The 20,614-nt window shown below is 32.7% G+C and overlaps 1 protein-coding gene across 2 annotated transcripts in view; it reads left to right on the top strand.

Annotated features, from left to right (window-relative positions):
* Positions 1-20,614, top strand: part of LOC143076401 (VWFA and cache domain-containing protein 1-like) — a 38,003-nt gene that overhangs the window by 16,276 nt on the left and 1,113 nt on the right. For both annotated transcript variants that reach the window (XM_076252148.1, XM_076252149.1), the window contains exons 11-23: positions 1,399-1,678; positions 2,213-2,324; positions 3,442-3,619; positions 4,792-4,928; positions 5,311-5,477; positions 6,572-6,682; positions 8,847-8,942; positions 10,433-10,547; positions 12,047-12,142; positions 12,942-13,082; positions 15,326-15,429; positions 16,411-16,530; positions 17,166-17,299. In XM_076252148.1, the coding sequence (XP_076108263.1) occupies positions 1,399-1,678; positions 2,213-2,324; positions 3,442-3,619; positions 4,792-4,928; positions 5,311-5,477; positions 6,572-6,682; positions 8,847-8,942; positions 10,433-10,547; positions 12,047-12,142; positions 12,942-13,082; positions 15,326-15,429; positions 16,411-16,530; positions 17,166-17,299 (1,791 nt within the window). The remainder of the gene's footprint in view (positions 1-1,398; positions 1,679-2,212; positions 2,325-3,441; positions 3,620-4,791; positions 4,929-5,310; positions 5,478-6,571; positions 6,683-8,846; positions 8,943-10,432; positions 10,548-12,046; positions 12,143-12,941; positions 13,083-15,325; positions 15,430-16,410; positions 16,531-17,165; positions 17,300-20,614) is intronic.

Below are 20,614 nucleotides of genomic sequence, written 5' to 3'. Positions count from 1 at the left end.
ACTGAAAAACGAATAAGTTGTCTCGAAACATTGATCATTTATGATAATATTTTAGACTGAAACCTGTACGTAGTAAATGAAATCTAGGGTACAGCATTATAGGCCTGTCATCATGTTAATCATCATGACAATATTAATTTATACACCAAAACATCAACTTCTGTATGAATAAACTATTATTTAAAACAATTTTAAAAATGATACGAACTGACACAGGGTGCGAACGTCAATACCAGCATACGTGAAATTTGGCGAAAAAACCTGGATTCCTTTATAAAAAACTTTTCCTGTTGCTTTATTCTTACTATCTGTCAAGATTAAAATATAACTAAAAAGACCAACAGTGAATACGTTGTCTCGAAACATTAGTTCGTCTGGTTTGCCAATGGATTCCTGTAATGTTTTGAAAAACTAAGGATTTTCTTATCCCAGGTATAGATTACCTTAGCCGTATTTGGCACATTTTTTTGGAAATTTGGATCATCAATGCTCTTCAACCTTGTACTTGTTTGGCTTTATAAATATAATACAAAACGCGCGTCTGGCGTACTAAATTATAATTCTGGTACCTTTGATAACTTTTCCTATACAGAAATACCATTAAGAACTTTCGATGCACACAAAGAAATGTTAAGCACTCACTTTTCCCTTGTTTTATGAGTTCTGTTCTGAAGAAAAACGGTATAAATATTCGATTCTCAAGATTTCATATTTTTAAAAATTCCGATTAGTGTTTTAAAATAGCTTATGATAGATTAAAAAATTTGAAATTATACCTAGAGATATGAAAAGTCACCTTTTCGGTTAGTTGACAGTAATGATGTATGCATTATCATAATTTTACAGCATGCGTTTTCATTTGTGTACAGTTCAGCCTTTTCCATGGTCATTAGCATATTAACATAGTACAATCAGATTCGTACAAAACCCCAAATGTGCAATTTAAGAAACGATGTTATATGAATTAATGAATTTCGAACAGCGGTATACTACTGTTGCCTTTATTCATATAAATGAAAATGATTTCGACATTCTGATTTGTCAAGATGTGATTATTTATGATAATATTTTAGACTGGTACCTGTATGTAGGAAGGGATTCTTTGTGTCTTCTCCTTAGAAGAGAGTCGAAAATAAACTGACAATGTCATGGCTAAAAATAAATTAATCAAAACACAACTCAACATAGAAAAGTAAAATTTGAAAAACACAACCTAGAAAAATACAATCTGATAAGCACAATGCACCTCCCTACCCCATCCGCAAACAATGGGTTTGATCTTAAATCTTAACTTAAATTTAATTTTAAATTTAAATGATGTCCCCTAGTGATATCTTTGTAACTGTATGAATACAACGTAACACAATATATCTGATTTGATCACCTTTACGTTTTTAGGGTTAATTACATCATTATGTCGACGTGTGCAGATGTCGATTGGATTGCACGGAGTAATGTGCACCGATGTGAAAATAAGTAAACTTTTGACTGAAATTGAGTACTTCTCAGAGGACGAATTTACCTATGCGTTTATGATAGATGGTACCGGGAGAACACTTATGCATCCTTTGTTACCAAATGCAGCATTTGTGAAATCTACAGAAGACCCTGTTTTAGTAGATATTGGTGTGTTCGAACGAGGAGATGCTGCCAAATCAGTCATTGAATCAATGAAAAGGTATACTATGTTGTTACGTTATCTTTTTCATTGCATTATTTTAGTTAAATAAATGTGCAGTCTTTGTGTTTCAGAAGTAAAAAGGAAGAAAGAAAATGTGCAATCGGATGTCTTGCATTGAACAGTAAAGCCAAGCCAAATATGTCCACGACTTTATAATATGGAACACATCTACAGTACTATCATCTGTGAAAGTGATATTAAATAATGGTCAACCAACTTTTGATGGTGTCCATAAAATTTATGAGTGGATGTTCATATCCATCTTAAGTCCACTAAGTAAATTTCAAAGACACTGGTGTGTTATGTTTGGAATATTGGTCTGCTTAATCGTATATTCGATGATTTCCGTGATATATGTTTATTCGAGCGATATGACTCATCGGAGATATCATGCCTATGCTTTGGTACGTCAGTTGCTCGAAACAGAAACTGTGGTATCAAAGAACCAAATGTTTTAACTTTCAAATGTATCAAAACACATAATCTTTGCAAATTTATGAACTGTTCAAACGGAAGTTTTCTTTATTTTAGCGGAGGCACTGGATCCAAATCGTTTACGAAGTTCTTCACCAAACCACGTGGTAAACTGGTTAATGATGGTAGTAGTGATACCAGTCGTCAAGCACATTTCTTTTGGGGTTCGGTACGGGTTTATATACATTTAAATATAACTAGTCATTCCCCAAACGTATTAAATTAAGAAACAATATTCTCAATTGTACCAGTTACTGAAAGAATCTGCTCTATTTTAACGATAAACCATCATTTTACCGAACCCTGCCTCTTTTTAGTTACATGCACAGTACCAATGGTTCTGCACACGATGAACATTACGAATACAGAGTCCAAATATTAAAAAACTGAAAAATTGATTCAAACGTTGAAAATTTGAAAATAGCAATAAACAAAGGGTAAAGTCATTCTCGGACACAATGAGGCAACACAAAACCAAACGTCATTAAGAGGTTAATTTTCATTTTTAGCCATGGCGTTGTCAGTTTGTTTTAGATTTATGAGTTTGATTGTCCCTTTGGTATCTTTCGTCCCTCTTTTAATACATTAAAGGTCATGATGATATTTACATTGTCAAATCATACGATTTAAAAGACAGTTTAGATTGATATATCTAATTTGTAATGATGCAGTATGAATTGAGAGCATATGCCGTTTTGAAATATTAGATAATGTTTCTTCAAAGTTGTGATTCACTAGTAATTCTTAAAGTTTTACCAGAAGTAGTCAATAGAGAATCAAGCAAAATGCGAAAAAAGATATAACAATAATTTTGAACTCCAAAATGTGAATTCTATAAAAACTGACAAAATAAAATAAAACGTAATCAACCAACGGATCCAGTGGAAAACCATATTGTTGCCTTGAACAGACATCTTCTTATGACAAATACACAATGTTGAATGCTATATTTTTGACATTCTTATCTATCATGTCTGTTTGTTTTGTTCACTCATCGCTGTCAATATAATGGAATTTGATGAGACTGCTATTCAAGTGAGAGTTTTAGCTAACTATTTGTTAGGTTTTATCAATCACATTCTACATGATAAAATGCTTGTACCAAGTTACGAATATGGCAGTTGTTATTCATATGTTTGATGTTTGAGATTTTGATTTTGCCATTTGATTAAGGACTTTCAGTATTTTTTGTGATTTTAATTTTTATACTGCGTAATTATACGTCATCATTGTATAACAAATGTATAACCATACTTATACTAATGTACATTTGTTGTAAATTGCAGATACTGAAGAGTAACTTTTCTGTGTGTGTTGTTTTTGTAAACGAATCGTACGCAGAAATTTCTGAATCCAAACTTCCGAGTGACACAAATATAGACATGGTTTTTATGTACCATAATCGGAGTTTGCTTACTGATAACTTTCCTGATTGTAAATTCTACAAGAGGCGTGTAACATTAGGTAGGTGGGTTTAAAAATGAACCGGAAAGTCTAGTTACAAAGGCAATTTTAGGTTAAAGGGGACGGAAACAAGGGATAAAAGATATAGATTGAAAAGTAAAATCACAAAAAACTGAATTCCGAGGGAAATTCAAAAAGGAAATTCCCTAACTATATAACAATTATCATATAACTGACTTGGTACATGCATTTTCGTATGTAGAAAATGTTGGATTAAACCTGGTCTGATTCCTAGCTAGCTAAACCTATCACTTGTATGACAGTTGTATTCCATTATACTGACAACGATGTGTGAAAAAAAAACCAACATATCACTATTCAAAATGACATAATAGGTAAAAATGTAAAAAAAAAAAAAGAACACATAGTGTTACATTTCGTACATCAGATATTATTTTCGGCGAATTATAAACGTTTCTAGAAAACCTTTCATAAGATGTTTTAATGAATATCTAGTAACCGAATCTCCAATGAAAAATAATGTGAACCATTTTAAAATATTTCAAACAGATATAATCAGAAGAGTCTATTTCATTTATTAGCACCGGCTTGATTTTACTGCTCTTGAACTGTTCGCCCGATAAGGATTATCAGTAGATAAAAGTCAGTTATTCGGTACTGACATAATTTAAAACATATATTTTATTATGATTTTTCGATGATAAAAGATGAAAATAAACTTTCATCGAAAGTTATCAAAAATAATCCAAATCGTTTTTATTAATAATTTAGAATCTTATTAATACACCATGTATCCTACTCCCTCAACTAAAGTTGGCTTTAAAACCAAATGCTAAGTTCTTTTTTGTCATAAAATTCCTAACGTTGAATCATATTTACGCTTTCAAATGTTAAGATTTGGGTATTCCTAATGAAGGAAAATCGCTTTGGTATAAGAGGTGTATAAAGTGCCAATTTCACTTATTTATTTGTTCATTTTCAGTATTGTAACTATCAATCAAGAAACAAAATGATACATGTACTAAACCTATGCAGATGTTTGTGAAGATTACAAATCTTTACATGGAATTGCATAGTCTATGGCAAATTCAGTTTAAGTGAATTATCATATTTCCATATTATTTCCCCTTTTTACTCTGATGTTAAAACGTTAAAAATTATTAATGTTTTGATGAAATTAAATTAAGACCGTTTAATCATTTTTGTTTCAGATCGTAGTTGTGTAAAGTTTTCACAGGCTGCCTTTGAAAACCCTTTTCAATATTTAGACCGTGATGAGACCGCGGAAGATGTCAGTAAATACCAAGGTTTTCTAACAAAGAAGAACGAGATTAATCCTGGGTTCAAGGTTAATTGAATTCAAAGTTAAACATATCAAAGAATTGTAAAATAAAATCCACTACTTATCTACGAATCATAACCTTTCATGAATTGGTACCTTTATTCATTTGATCCTTTATATGGATTGGTAAAAAAAAGTAATTTAAAAGAAACAAGTATTTTGTATTTTTTAAAACAGTCTCAATGCAGTTCATCACTTATTTTTTTAATTTGAATACTCATCGATTGCAAATATCTCAACATTAGCTGATTGTAAGCAAAGAACTATATTGACTGTGTATTGCTGTTGTATAAGCCAAAATGGTGGTATACAGTTAATCGATCTTTACAATATATAGGTAGACACATCTTCACTTTCATTATTTTTTCTATTTTTAAAATTAACGTAGTCAACACTTCGATCATCTGTGTGGGCTACATATAAAGCTGAAGAATTTTGGAAAAGTAATAAGGCGAGGTACGTGGCATGGAGATACATTGCAACAAAAGCCGGGCTGATCAGGATTTATCCTGGAGTAAATCTACTGAAATCATATGATCATGAAAAACGAGGCTGGTAAGCATTAAGATAAAGGAAAATAATCACGGCGAAATGTACTGTCGACAGGCAGACTGATCTGCAAAGTAAATCAAAGTGAAAAATAAGAAATATAATCATTAAAAATCTTTTCAAATCAGACATTTATTATATTCAATACAATCTCTAACACCACTATAATGTGGGATGAAAGAGAGGCGAAATATACCAGAGTGACATTCAAATTCATAAGACGAAAATAAACTGACAACGCCATGGCTGAGGGGGAATAGGACCTTTATCGGGACTCCGGGATCGGGTGTTTTTAAGCTCGGGATTTCGGGATTGACCCTTTCGGGATCCGGGAATCCTTTTTTTCGGATTTCGGGATGTCGGGATTTGCTTTATTTAAATTCGGGACCTCGGGATTTCGTTTTTTCAAGTCCGGGATTTCGGAATCAAGACCCCTCCTATCCCCCCTCATGGCTAAAACAGATAGAGACCAACAGACGAACAAAAGAAAACATACACCAACATAGAAAACTTAAGACTGATCAACAAGAATACGTTAACTATTTAAAACAAAATAAAGAACAACAATAAAAATCGACTAGACTTGGTGCATAATATTTGATAGATAAGAATCTTTTTATAAATTATCTGTGTACAAAATTTTGAATTTTTGAAATACTGAGGCTTTTTTACCTCAGGCATAGATTACATTTGCTGTATCTGGCAAAACATTTAGGAATTTTGGTCCTTAATGCTCTTCAACTTCGTACTTTATTTGGCTTTTTCAACTTTTTTGGATTCGAGCGTCACTGATGAGTCTGGCGTATATACAAAATTTAGTCCTGGTATCTATGATGTGTTTATTTTTATGATAATGATTGTATTCTACTACAGATAGCCTGTTTCATTTTCTTGCACTGGAATTTACCTTTGAATTCAGTTTGTGATTCTTCTTAAAATAAGAATAGTAAAAAGAAATTGGACATATAAACATATCTCTGTTATGCAGACCTTTTGCATACAGTCGATGCACGATTTCAGACCTCTATTCAAATTTCTCTTAATTCATGACCTCAATATATGTCATGCCAAAAATACAATGTCAAACATTCATCTTGCAGGTGGAGACAGGCGATGGCACACCCAGGGTCCATGTTCGTGACCACACCGTACGTTGATGCCTGGGGATCAGGAATAGTTCTAACATTTGTACATACGATACAAAAAAAAAGGTGATTATTCTATCAAATGAAATGGTCAATGTTTTTTAAAAGATCCCAACAATATAATGTGCAATATTGTATTAATTTTTTTTTCGCTAGCATCAAAATTTAAAGTTGCATCAGAACGAGGATGTTGTTAGATTTTTAAAATAACAAAATAGGGAATTACAACCTTCATTTTCATAGCATGATATCAAAATTGTAACAAAGATAAGTAAGCAGTGTTTATAATGTGTGTGCATACCACTCTTTCAGAACAGAACAGACATCTTAATTTTAATTTGTGTACTCTCAAGGCTTGACCCATTTAGATTTAATGAGGTCGAAACAAATGTAAACAGTGCATTGAATAGAATTGAGAATGGAAATGGTGAATGTGTCAAAGAGACAACACCCCAGTCATAGAGCACACAACACCCGAAGGCCACCGCACCCAGATGCGTCCTTTAGCTAGCCCCTAAACAAATATGTATACTAGTTCAGTGATAATGGACGTCATACTAAACTCCGAATTTTACACAAGAAACTAAAATTAAAAATGATACAAGTCTAACAAAGGCCAGAAAACACACACATTTCTCTCGCTAAAATCTTATACGTTGTTCCAACGACAACAAGTGTTATGTGTCAATCAAAACGCCCCGAGGAGCAGTACAACATACACGTGTTAAATACACGGTCGAATCGTACAAGTTGAGATAAATAAACACCATCAGATGGTGACAAGGGAACGACACCATCTAAAAACGGATAATTAACGATATGAAATAAAGAATAATCTCATCATGAGTTTTTGTATTAAGCTTCCCGTTAATGATATAGATATCAAGATCGAGGAAAGGACAGTTGTCATTGTTAGTGTTAGCTTTAATCAACGTAAGTTCAGCATGATTTTTGTCTTTAGTTTAAATACTGAAGTCTTCATTACTGAGAACCAATATATCATCCAAATATCTAAAAGTATTGTTAAAAATTGCATCAGATATTGTTTCGATAGGTCTTTGCTGATTTTAGTCATAAAGTGTAACTCATAACAATACAAAAACAGGTCCGCAATAAATGATACACAGTAAGTACCCATTGGAATTCCGATAACTTGACGAAAGACGGGATCTCCAAGGCGAACAGAAATGTAATCAAGTAAACATTCAAGGGCAGATATAGTATCAAAGCATGTCTAATTGACATAGTTCTTTTATTTGTTGCTCCTAACAAATTACATAAAAGTGTGTGAACATATGTATTCTCATTCCGTCTTTTTAAGGCTTTTTTCTACCATCGTAGGATAAAATTTACCAATATAGATTCTATCACTGCAACAAATATGTTACGCTATTGCTCCACTCAAGAGAGTGAGTGGAGAAATACCGTAATACGGAGTTATAATGGTGGAATCTGTTAATGATTTGATTGTTATCCTTGCTTTTCAAAGATTTGCGTACAGTTGTGGTCTTTATAAGTGAAGTCATCAGGTATTGTCCCTTTTATCAGGACGTCACAAAAGAAAATTCTACAGAAACCATCAAAATTTAACGTCATGATAAAATTTCGACCAATCATTTGCTGAGAACAGATATTTTACTAGTGATGAGAAATATTTTTCTCACACCGCGCAAGAAATGCGATGATAGCACAAAAATAGTAAAAAAAAATTGATTTTCTAACCGTTAAATTATTGTCATAGTACTGTGGATTAATTTATTTTCGCGGGTACCAATTTTCTTGGATTGAGGAAAACAAGCATATAAGTGGATATTTAGTTTGGTGTTTTTTTGCAAAGTCAGCATACATTCCTTTAGAAGAATTTGTTCCTCCTGTAACCACAAATTCTATGGAAATTAGCATCCAACGAATATATATGAATCCACGGTAAATCTATCACGTCTGGTTTTGTTTTGTATTCTTATTTATAACATTTGTTTACTTTAACTTATAGATTCCATTGAATATTGTCAATGGTTGTATATAATTTGGATCGTTTCCTATTTGAAAAAAACACACAAATACCAAGTTTGGAATGTGACAACAAGTTTGCAACTTTACTTTTAACTAATATCTGCTTGATCTGTACTACACCTGTTTTTTTCTTTGTCTATAAACTGGAATGGTAATTAAATATAACATGAAGTCTGGAAAAGATGAATTAATTATCTATGGTTTATTTTACTTTTAGTTCGAATATAGTAACTGCTGCGTTAGCTGCAGATTTTCCATTGGAATACTTTAATTGGTTCATTACTAGTGTTTATCCATCCTGTGGCAGTAACAGGTAAGCAAAATTTCCATGGGCAACATTTCATTGGTTCATAACAAGTATGTTCTATCCTTTGGCGATAATAGGTTAGCAATATTTTGCATTCGAATTTTTTTATTGGTTCATAATTAGTGTGTACCCATCATATGCTAATTACAGGTAAGGACAATTTTCCATGGGAATATTTTAATTGTTTCATTGCCTGTGTTTATCTGTCCTGTCGCAAGTAGGCAAGACTTTTCATTGCAATGTTTTTGTTGGTTCATTACATGTGTGTATCTTGTCATATGGCGATAACAGGTAAGCCAAATTTTCCATGAGAATATTTTAATTGGTTCAGTTCCTGAGTGTTTCATACTGTTGCGATAACAGATATTTTAATCGGTTCATTTCCTGAGTGTTTCATACTGTTGCGATAACAAACATTTTAATTGGTTCATTTCCTGAGTGTTTCATACTGTCGCGATAACAAATCTTTTAGTTGGTTCATTTTCTGAGTGTTTCATACTGTCGCGATAACAGATATTTTAATTGGTTCATTTCCTGAGTGTTTCATACTGTCGGGATAACAAATCTTTTAGTTGGTTCATTTCCTGAGTGTTTCATACTGTCGCTATAACAGATATTTTAATTGGTTCATTTCCTGAATGTTTCATACTGTCGCGATAACAGATATTTTAATTGGTTCATTTCCTGAGTGTTTCATACTGTCGCGATAACAAATCTTTTAGTTGGTTCATTTCCTGAGTATTTCATACTGTCGCGATAACAGATATTTTAATTGGTTCATTTCCTAAATGTGTTTCATACTGTCGCGATAACAGATATTTTAATAGGTTCATAACTACATGAAATAGTGAAAATCAATCCTTAGCGATGACATGTTAGCAAGATTTTCCATTTCAAAGTTTTGTTTCATTATTACATGTATCAGTGTGTATTTTTGTTTTTTCTCTTTCGCTGCTGGAATTTTATAACATTAAAATGGAAGTATTTCAATTAAAAAGTAAAATCACAAAAATACAGAACTCGGAGAAAAAATCTAATCGGAAAGTCCATAATCACATGGCAAAATCAAATGTCAAAACACATCAAATACGTACTATGGACAAGAACTTTCATATTCCTGACTTGCATTGGTACAGGCATTTTTATAGCGCTAAACCTCTTCCTTTGATGACAGTCTTATAAAAATCCGTCATATTTACAATGATGCGTGAACCAAACAGGCATAACAAACAAAAAATAGTCAAAATATGAGTACATCAGTCATCATTGTGTAACAATTTTAAAAGGCACAGTTTCATTTCTTTTATCATAAAGCATTATCAACCAACCCATCAAATTATGGCGAAATTCTTTGCTTTTCTACTCCTAGAAAAATATTGCGTTATACAGATTTGACTCATTTATTTGGTATGTTCGTAATATTGTGTTTATGAAAATATGTGATTTTGTTTTCATCTAACGTTGTTGAAATCTTTCCACTCAATTCTTTTTCTTAGTGACGGCTACAGTTGCATTATAATAGATGACAGTGGATTTGTTGTAATGCACCCAAGACTCAAAGAGACATCTGATGAAAATGCATTTAAGGAACCCAATCATATCACTGTAGAGGTTTGCTGACAATAAAATTTGATTAATATGTTTTTCAAAACAATATTTCAGTTTCATTTTAATTTTGTCGTCCTTTTCATATGTTCATTTATTGTTACCAAACTATGTCATGTTACTGTTTATCAGAATTTGTGTGTTTGATCAAATTGTTCATCCTTTAATCACACCTTATCTCACTTAACCAAATAAAAAAAAATATATGCTTTCTTTCTTGTTTTTGTTCGGTATACACAACTTATTTACTTAACATCCGTATACTACCGCCGTTAAAATTGCATGAATTGAATCACCACACCTGCAGAAAGAACGTTGTCAAATTGCATTAATTTAATCACGACACCTGCAGATAGAACGTCGTTAAATAACATTAATTTAATCATGAAACCAGCAGAAAGAACATCGTTTCATTGCATTTATTTAATCACGAAACCTGCAGAAAGAACGTCGCGTCGTTAAATTACATTAATAAATCACGAAACCGGCAGAAGGAACGTCGTTTAATTCGTCCTTTGTGTTGCTTTGATACATAATGACGTGGCTCTATTATTAGAAGAAATACACACTAAGCATATAGACATGCAGCAAATAGAGCAAGGTAAACTTCAAATGTACATATCTCTACCTGTTTGACGTTTACATTCTGACGTCAAACTCGCGATTGTACGTTTCAGATTTAATGTTTTTATCCTCTATGGATGGATTTAACATAAAAAAATAAAAAAAAAATCAAAGATAAAAAAAAAGCAATGAATGAGGTGGTTGTTAAATTTGATATGGGCCTTTTTGTGCTACTTTGTTAAATATTGGTTTGTTTTTATTGTTCTTAAGATAATAACACAAAACCCGCAGAAAGAACGTTGTTAAACTGCATTAATTGAATTACGAGAACTGCAGTAGGGATACAATACTCACTTTACTGTTTCAAACAACATTCTGCAACTTTGAAATACAAACCAATTTAATAATGTTTTGAAACACTAAAATTTTGGAATTAATTATAGTCAATTCTTTAATTAAGAGCAGTGAGTGATAGTTACAGATATCAAACATGAATGATAAATAAATGCGAGGAAGACCCCATACTATAAGTTATATTGTTCGCTACTGATCCCCTACGCATCTATAGAGGGTTAGAAAAATCCATAGGGGGTGAGGCCGGAGGCCGACTCCCCTACGAATTTTATTCACCCTCTATGGATCCGTAGGGGCTCAGTAGTTAACCGTATAACGAATTTATCGCACGCAAGACTTTTTCTGCTGCGTTTTGTTGAAAACAAACAACAAAACACAACAACGTTTATAGATGAAGTCACCATTAACGCGTCATGAACCCCCTATGAAATTTACTAACCCCCTACGGTCTCATAAGGGGTCACCACGAGACGGCGTTAAACCAATCACAACGTGATATTTTACCCGCGGTGCGATAATTTGTTATAGAGGGACAATAAGTATCAGCAAATTCATTATTCAACTAACGGGATATATAATAATTGTAGGAACCTGAAATTGCAAATGTATTACGCAGTCAAGGAGTGTTAAATCCAAAATCATGCCAAGATTATTCTACGAATAAAGAACTGACGTCCTATAGGGTTAGTATTATATATTCGGAACATCACTGTTAGAAAGTATGTGAAATAACGCGTACAACATTTGTGAGACGTCAGGGGTAAGAATTGTCCATTTAATATATTTGATAAACCATTTTGATACAATTATGAGGCAATATGTGTAGTACTTTAGACAACATAAACATTAAATTACTTATAAGGATGACCTTTCTGAAATTTTAATGGATTTTAATGTTTATACTTTAATGATAGAATTACATATTATCAACTGTCATTAAATCTATTTTTTTCTCTACGTTTCAAAAGACCACATACGTAAGCGTTCCTTTATATAATATAAAATGGTTTATTTAAATATTTTGCATGTAGTCCATTTGTACAACAGATACATTAAACACATTGTTGCCTGATTGTATAACATTAGTTGTTGTTAAAATTAATTTGAAAAGGTTAATATTATTTATTTAATGTGAAATTACCAACAATAACGTCCAGCAGACAAGACTTTGCAAACAAAAATGAAACTGATTTGGTAGAGTTAATTTTGTTTATCATAGGAGACGGTACCAGCATGAACGTGTAGTGGAATAGACTTTTCCAACAAAGATAAAACTAATTTATGAGAGACAATTCTATTAATTAAATGTGACGTTACCAGCAATAACATGTAACGGAATATACTTTGACAACACTCAAAACACTAATGTATGAAAGTCAATTGTAATTATTAAAGGTAAAACGTCTAACAATAACGTTTAGAGGACAAGACTTTGTCAACACAGATAAAACTAATTCAATCAGCCAATTTCATTTATTAAAGGTGACGTTACCAACAATAATGTCGAGCGGACTAGACTTTGCCAAAACAAGCAACACGTTTGAGTTGAGGCCTATAACTGAAACTAATCTGTTTATCATCAGAAAAAAGTCCAAGCCAAATGTACCGCTAACTTGTACTTGTGTAAGTGTGTACTAGTTAATCATGTTATTTTTATTATTTCATAGAATACCACTTTGCCATTGTTATAACGTCATCAAGTTCATTTACTTTTTAAAATGTCGCAGAAATAGAATTACTAACTTATATGTTTTCTGTGTTTGCATTGATATCGTAAAATGTCTTACATCCTCGATGTAATGACCTGAACCGAAATCCCTAATGTTGTGTTGACATTATTTATCTTTGATACGGTCTCTTCTTATATATATCAGTATGATCGTGATGATTATTGTGCACTTTCTAAAGACTTCGTTGTTATTTTATGGAAACAGTGGCTTAATTAGTTACCAGGATTCTCATTTAGTACGCCAGACGAGCGTTTCGTCTACATAAGACTCATCAGTGACCCTCATATCAAAATATTTATAAAGCCAAACAATACCAAAGTTGAAGAGCATTAAATGTCAAACATTATATAACATACATTCAGTACCGGAGTTAATACCCTTTCTTTAAAAAAAATGCAAAATAGATAAAAAAAAAATGAAATAGCTGATCATTTGATAATTTTAACTCAATGCTGATGACACATCCCTTTTTCATACAATTAATAGCCCTTGCACAATTGAGGATGTCTTAAACAGCGATTTAGAACGAATCTCAGCAAGATTGGCTTAAACATTGTAATCCTAATAAGACAAAGGCTTTGCTGTTCTCATATAATACTTCCCCAGATGATATTAAAATAGAATTTCAAATTCCAGCAGTAGAATTTGTCTTTTTTCATAAACACTTAGGAATACCTTTTGATTCCAATGGTAAAATCCATACACATATAGAGAACATTTTCTAAATTATGCTAGCACAAGATTAAATGTTCTTAGAAAATTGAAAGATTATTGAATAGAAATTATATTGCTCGTATATACCTAATATCAATAAGACTCATTATGGAATATGCAAACTGTGGATTCATTTATTTTCGTGAGTACGAACTTGCGTTTTCGTGGATATTTTATTTCATGGTTAAGCCAAAGACTACCTATATTCCTTAGACAATTTGTTAATCGTTGAACATCAGAATTCGTGGATCCTGGGTTACCACGGAATCCACGAATAATGATCTCTAGCGATTACTAAAGAATCCTCAGTATGAGTTATGGGATTGTTGTATTCAACAAAACTCCGACAATTTAGAACATGTTCAGTTGGAAGCAGAAAAATTAGTGACTTGGTTGCCCGTGTTCGCTAGTCGGGAAGCTATATATTTTGAAATAGGCTGGTAGTTGCTAGTGGACATAAGAAAGTCCAGACAGCTCAATTTGTTCTATTCTTATATGATGGGACCACCCCCGATTATCTCTGCTATTTTATGCCCCTTCTTGTTGGCCAAATATCGAATTGTGATTTGCGAAACAGTAGTAATTATATATACTAGAGATAATCAGAAAATCCTTTTTTCTGTCTACTACTATTGAATGAAATAGCATAAAACGTACGTCCAGAAATATAAATCTATTTAAACGAAAGATGAAGTCTGTTCAATCATAAATTAGAATTTCATATAGATTGAGTACACTCAATTAAAATTCTAAATTATACCTCAACTATTCATGCAAGTCCAGTTATATACAGTTTTATAAATTATTCCATGTTATATTGCATTTTTAGGGGTTTTTTTTTGTTTTTGTTTTTGTAGTTTATATTGCATTCCTACTAGGTTGTTAGTCGTTATCTTATATACTTTGTGTTTATATGTTATAGGGAGAGGACGTCATTAATGTTGGTTTAACAGTCCCTTCTGCTACTTTTGCAAATAAAAAAAGCAAAACAAATATTCAGTTAAAAGTGTCATCATACATATCTGAATTCGCTGATCAACTCCTTATAGGGATTATTGCCCTATGATGAAGATTGTTTCAATTTGTTAAAGTGTTTGCCTATCATCTTAAAAACTATAACAGATAGATAAAAACTTTCAAATGCTTTTTAATTAATGATCAATAAGATCATCACATAGGTAAACATCGCGAAATTCGTCGGCTGACTCATTATATGAGTCGATATGAGTCGATTACCTTCAACTATAAAGATTATTATCAATTTTGCGATTCTTGAAATTTAATTAAGTTAAGGAGACATTAACAAGGGGAAACAATACTAAAAGTCTGTTTATATGTTTGAAACTCGACGATTGTTTGAACCAATTTTGATTTGTTAATCTCTTTTAAATGTCGGCTTCAGTAGATATATTTTAATTATAGGATGACTCTAAGTCCCCAGATGTTGTGGAATGTAAAAGCAACTGTAACTGTTTGTGTCATACACCTATCATCTACGATGTTTGTGCCAACTCATATAGTACAGAGTAAGTATCACTGAAGCTGTTTATGTCATAAATAAAGCAACAGTAGTATACCGCTGTTGAAAAGACATAAATCGATTGAGAGAAAACAAATCTGGGTTACAAACTAAACCAGGGGGGGAGGACTTATCAACAAAAACATATCATCTTTACTGTGTCTAATGGGGGAGTGTGGTTGATTTTCATATGATACAGTCATAATCTTTCAATCAGTGTAATAAAAGTCTGGAGCTTGCATGTCAGGAACTGCTAGTTGTCTTTTGTTAGTTTATGTTGACCATCGTCATGTTGCTAAGTTTGTTACCTATTCCAACGTTGACTAGAGGTATAGCGGAGAATTGATCATGAGATCTCACAAAACATATTATATCCCGCTCCTATATTTTGCATTGTACCAATTCCCAGGAACCTCTAGGCTTTGTAAGTCTATTTAACTTTTGGACATTTGCAAGTTTCGGAGTTTTTTATGTCTATTTCGTTTAACTAGTACATGCATATTATATTGATGTGGGGCCAACTTGAGCCACCTTCGGGTGTGTATTTTTTCGCTGCGTTGAAGACCTCTTACGGTCGTGGGTTGTTTGCTGCTCTATGGTCGGGTTTTTGTCTCTTTGGTACATTCTCTACTCCATCTATAATGCTTGTACTATAAAACATAAAACAAAGACTCACCTCAACAACAACAAAAAAAAATAATCAGAAACCAGCTCACGTGTTTCAACATTAATCAACTATAAATACACTGTCAAATTTCAAGAAATTGCCAAAATGTTTAACTCATTTTACTATTGACTTCCTAATATCAAAAGATTCTTTAAAAGACACAAAACAAAATACATGCAAACAACCGTATATATCTTATGCTTCCCATGAATTAAAAATAATTCACTAAAAGGGATGTTATCTTTAAACAAAATATGCTTATTTGACAATTGAGTTAACGGTGAAATGATCTTTCTGCAGAATAAATTTTTCTATATTTAGATCTGCCCCTTTCCCATGCAGTGCGAGGCTACCTGATACATCAGGAGTAAGTGAACCTGATGTTACAGATGGACTGGGAGCATGCTATATTCCGACCTGTCATCTCAAATCAGGAGACCAGTAGGTTTACCTTCATTTTATTTCAATATAAGATATAAATACAATAATTACAAGAAAAGAATATACTTATGTTGTGTTTTGTGTACTATTTTTTGTCTACTTTTCTTTTTCTTTTTAAGCCTTTGCGTTGTCAGTTTCTTTTCGATTGATGAGCTTGAATGTCACTCTGCTATCTTTCGACCCTTTTCAAGTATTTAAGTAAAATTTTATTTGGACTATTTTGTATAAATATTGATTTAACATAGGAATCTACAACATATGCATAAGATCACATAGATTCATATCTAATAAATTTTATGGCAGGTAAACAATAAAGACGTAAGATAATATCTATTTTATTTTATTTTTTGTTAATAGAGACCTAGCCTAAAAATTTATAGAAACATTCTGAAACACAAATAAACCGTATCATAAAAATCATAGGCTTTTTGATGTATTTTATTATGAATAATACAGGTATAATTTTATAAACACAATCACCATAAGAATTCAGAAACAAGCAACACATGCTTATATTAATCTGTCTCCATATGCTTTTTCCGAAAAATTCTCAAATATTATTCCAAATATGGCCGCAGTAGGAAATATTTGTGGATTTCTCAGTTATAATTGTCTTGTTTAAAATCTTATTTTAGAGATTGTTTTAGCGAGGCTGAGTGTAGCTGGTGTAAATATACGGACACAAGTCAACAGATAGAAACGCCATGTTGTAGATTAAAGGAGGAATGCACTTTCGGAAAAACTAAATCATCAACAAGAGATACTTGTGGTACGTTAATAAAATCGAACTAGAGGCTCTAAAGAGCCTGTGTCGCTCACCTTGGTCTTGTGCATATTAAACAATGGACACGGATATGACATAATTGTGTTTTGTTGATAGTGATGCGTTTGTAGATCTTTCTTTACTGAACATTCTTGTTGCTACAATTATCTCTATCTATAATGAACTTGGCCCAGTAATTACAGTGGAAAATATTTTCTAAAAATTAACAAAAATTTATGAAAAATGTTAAAAATTAACTATAAAGGGCAATAACTCCTTAAGGGGTCAATTGACTATTTTGGTCATGTAAACTTATTTGTAGATCTTATTTTGCTGAACGTTATTGCTGTATACAGTTTATCTCTATCTATAATAATATTCAAGATAATAACTAAAAACGGCAAAATTTCCTTAAAATTACCAATTCAGGACAGTAACCTAACAACGGGTTATCCGATCCACGTGAAAACATCAGGGCAGATAGATCTTGACCTGATAAACAATTAAACCCTGTCAGATTTTCTCTTAATGCTTCGGTTTTTGAGTTATAAGCCAAAAACTGCATTTTACCCCTATGTTCTATTATTAGCCGTGGCAGCCATTTTGGTTGATTGGCCAGGTCACGCCACACATTTTTTAAACAAGTTACCCCAATGATGACTGTGGCCAAGTTTAGTTTAATTTGGCCCAGTAGTTTCAGAGAAGAAGATTTTTGTAAAAGATTACTAAGATTTACAAAAAATGGTTAAAAATTGACTATAAAGGGCAATAACTCCTTCAGGGGTCAACTGACCATTTTGGTCATGCTGACTTATTTGTAAATCTTACTTTGCTGAACATTATTGCTGTTTACAGTTTATTTGTATCTATAATAATATTCAAGATAATAACCAAAAACAGCAAAATTTTCTTAAAATTACCAATTCAGGGGCAGCAACCCAACAACAGGTTGTCCGATTCACCTGAAAATTTCAGGCCAGATAGATGTTGACCTGATAAACACTTTTATCGCTGTCAGATTTGCTCTAAATGCTTTGGTTTTTGAGTTATAAGCTAAAAACTGCATTTTAGCCCTATGTTCTATTTTTAGCCATGGTGGCCATCTTGGTTGGTTGACCGGGTCACGCCACACATTTTTTAAACTAAATATCCCAAAGATGATTGTGGCCAAGTTTGGATTAATTTGGCCCAGTAGTTTCAGAGGAGAAGATTTTTGTAAAAGATTACTAAGATTTAGGAAAAATGGTTAAAAATTGACTATAAAGGTCAATAACTCCTGAAGGGGTCAACTGACCATTTTGGTCATGTTGACTTATTTGTAAATCTTACTTTGCTAAACATTATTGCTGTTTACAGTTTATCTCTATCTATAATAATATTCAAGATAATAGCCAAAAACAGCAAAAATTACCTAAAATTACCAGTTCAGGGGCAGCAACCCAATAACGGGTTGTCGGATTCATCTGAAAATTTGAGGGCAGATAGATCTTGACCTGATAAACAATTTTACCTCGTCAGATTTGCTCTAAATGCTTTGGTTTTTGAGTTATAAGCCAAAAACTGCATTTTACCCCTATGTTCTATTTTTAACCATGGCGGCCATCTTGGTTGGTTGGCCGGGTCACGCCACACATTTTTAAAACTAGATACCCCAATGATGATTGTGGCCAAGTTTAGTTTAATTTGGCCCAGTAGTTTCAGAGAAGAAGATTTTTTTTTGTAAAAGATTACTAAGATTTACAACAAATGGTTAAAAATTGACTATAAAGGGCAATAACTCCTTCAGGGGTCAACTGACCATTTTGGTCATGCTGACTTATTTGTAAATCTTACTTTGATGAACATTATTGCTGTTTACAGTTTATCTGTATCTATAAAAATATTCAAGATAATAACCAAAAACAGCAAAATTTCCTTAAAATTACCAATTCAGGGGCAGCCACCCAACAACAGGTTGTCCGATTCACCTGAAAATTTCAGGCCAGATAGATGTTGACCTGATAAACACTTTTACCGCTGTCAGATTTGCTCTAAATGCTTTGGTTTTTGAGTTATAAGCCAAAAACTGCATTTTAGCCCTATGTTCTATTTTTAGCCATGGTGGCCATCTTGGTTGGTTGACCGGGTCACGCCACACATTTTTTAAACTAGATATCCCAAAGATGATTGTGGCCAAGTTTGGATTAATTTGGCCCAGTAGTTTCAGAGGAGAAGATTTTTGTAAAAGATTACTAAGATTTAGGAAAAATGGTTAAAAATTGACTATAAAGGTCAATAACTCCTGAAGGGGTCAACTGACCATTTTGGTCATGTTGACTTATTTGTAAATCTTACTTTGCTGAACATTATTGCTGTTAACAGTTTATCTGTATCGATAATAATATTAAAGATAATAGCCAAAAACAGCAAAAATTACCTAAAATTACCAGTTCAGGGGCAGCAACCCAATAACGGGTTGTCGGATTCATCTGAAAATTTGAGGGCAGATAGATCTTGACCTGATAAACAATTTTACCTCATGTCAGATTTGCTCTAAATGCTTTGGTTTTTGAGTTATAAGCCAAAAACTGCATTTTACCCCTATGTTCTATTTTTAACCATGGCGGCCATCTTGGTTGGTTGGCCGGGTCTCGCCACACATTTTTTAAACTAGATACCCCAATGATGATTGTGGCCAAGTTTAGTTTAATTTGGCCCAGTAGTTTCAGAGGAGAAGATTTTTGTAAAAGTTAACGACGACGGACGACGGACGACGACGGACGACGGACGCCAAGTGATGGGAAAAGCTCACTTGGCCCTTCGGGCCAGGTGAGCTAAAAACGTTAAATAGATATAAAAAAAACTCCAAGGTAATTAATAACGGAAAGTCCGAAATCAAATGGCAAAATCAAAAGCTCAAACACATCTAACGAATGGATAACAACTGTCATATTCTTTACAAAAAGAAAATGTAAATGTAAAGCAATGCATATGTATGAAATATGGATAAATAAGAAAACATGTTTATCAAAGTATATCTAGGGTCATTATCACCTCTCCCGATGAAGGAAGATTACACGCACAAATATCCGTGGAGTGAATAAGGGCAACAGTAGGATACCGCTGTTTAAAATCACAATTCGATTCAGATATAACAACCTAAATTTGCGGGAAACAGTATAATGATTCGTGTGTGCACCTTTTATTCTACACATGCAATGACAAATCTAAATGTACGAGGATATGTTACGTTCGTGTTGTTTATTCTTCAGTTTTCTATGTTGTGTCATGTGTACTATTGTTTGTCTGTTTGTCTTTTTCATTTTTAGCCATGGCGTTGTC

The sequence above is a fragment of the Mytilus galloprovincialis genome, chromosome 5 (genome assembly GCF_965363235.1).
Source record: "Mytilus galloprovincialis chromosome 5, xbMytGall1.hap1.1, whole genome shotgun sequence".
NCBI classification, from domain to species: domain Eukaryota; kingdom Metazoa; phylum Mollusca; class Bivalvia; order Mytilida; family Mytilidae; genus Mytilus; species Mytilus galloprovincialis.
This window is presented reverse-complemented; position numbering and strand designations above follow the sequence as displayed.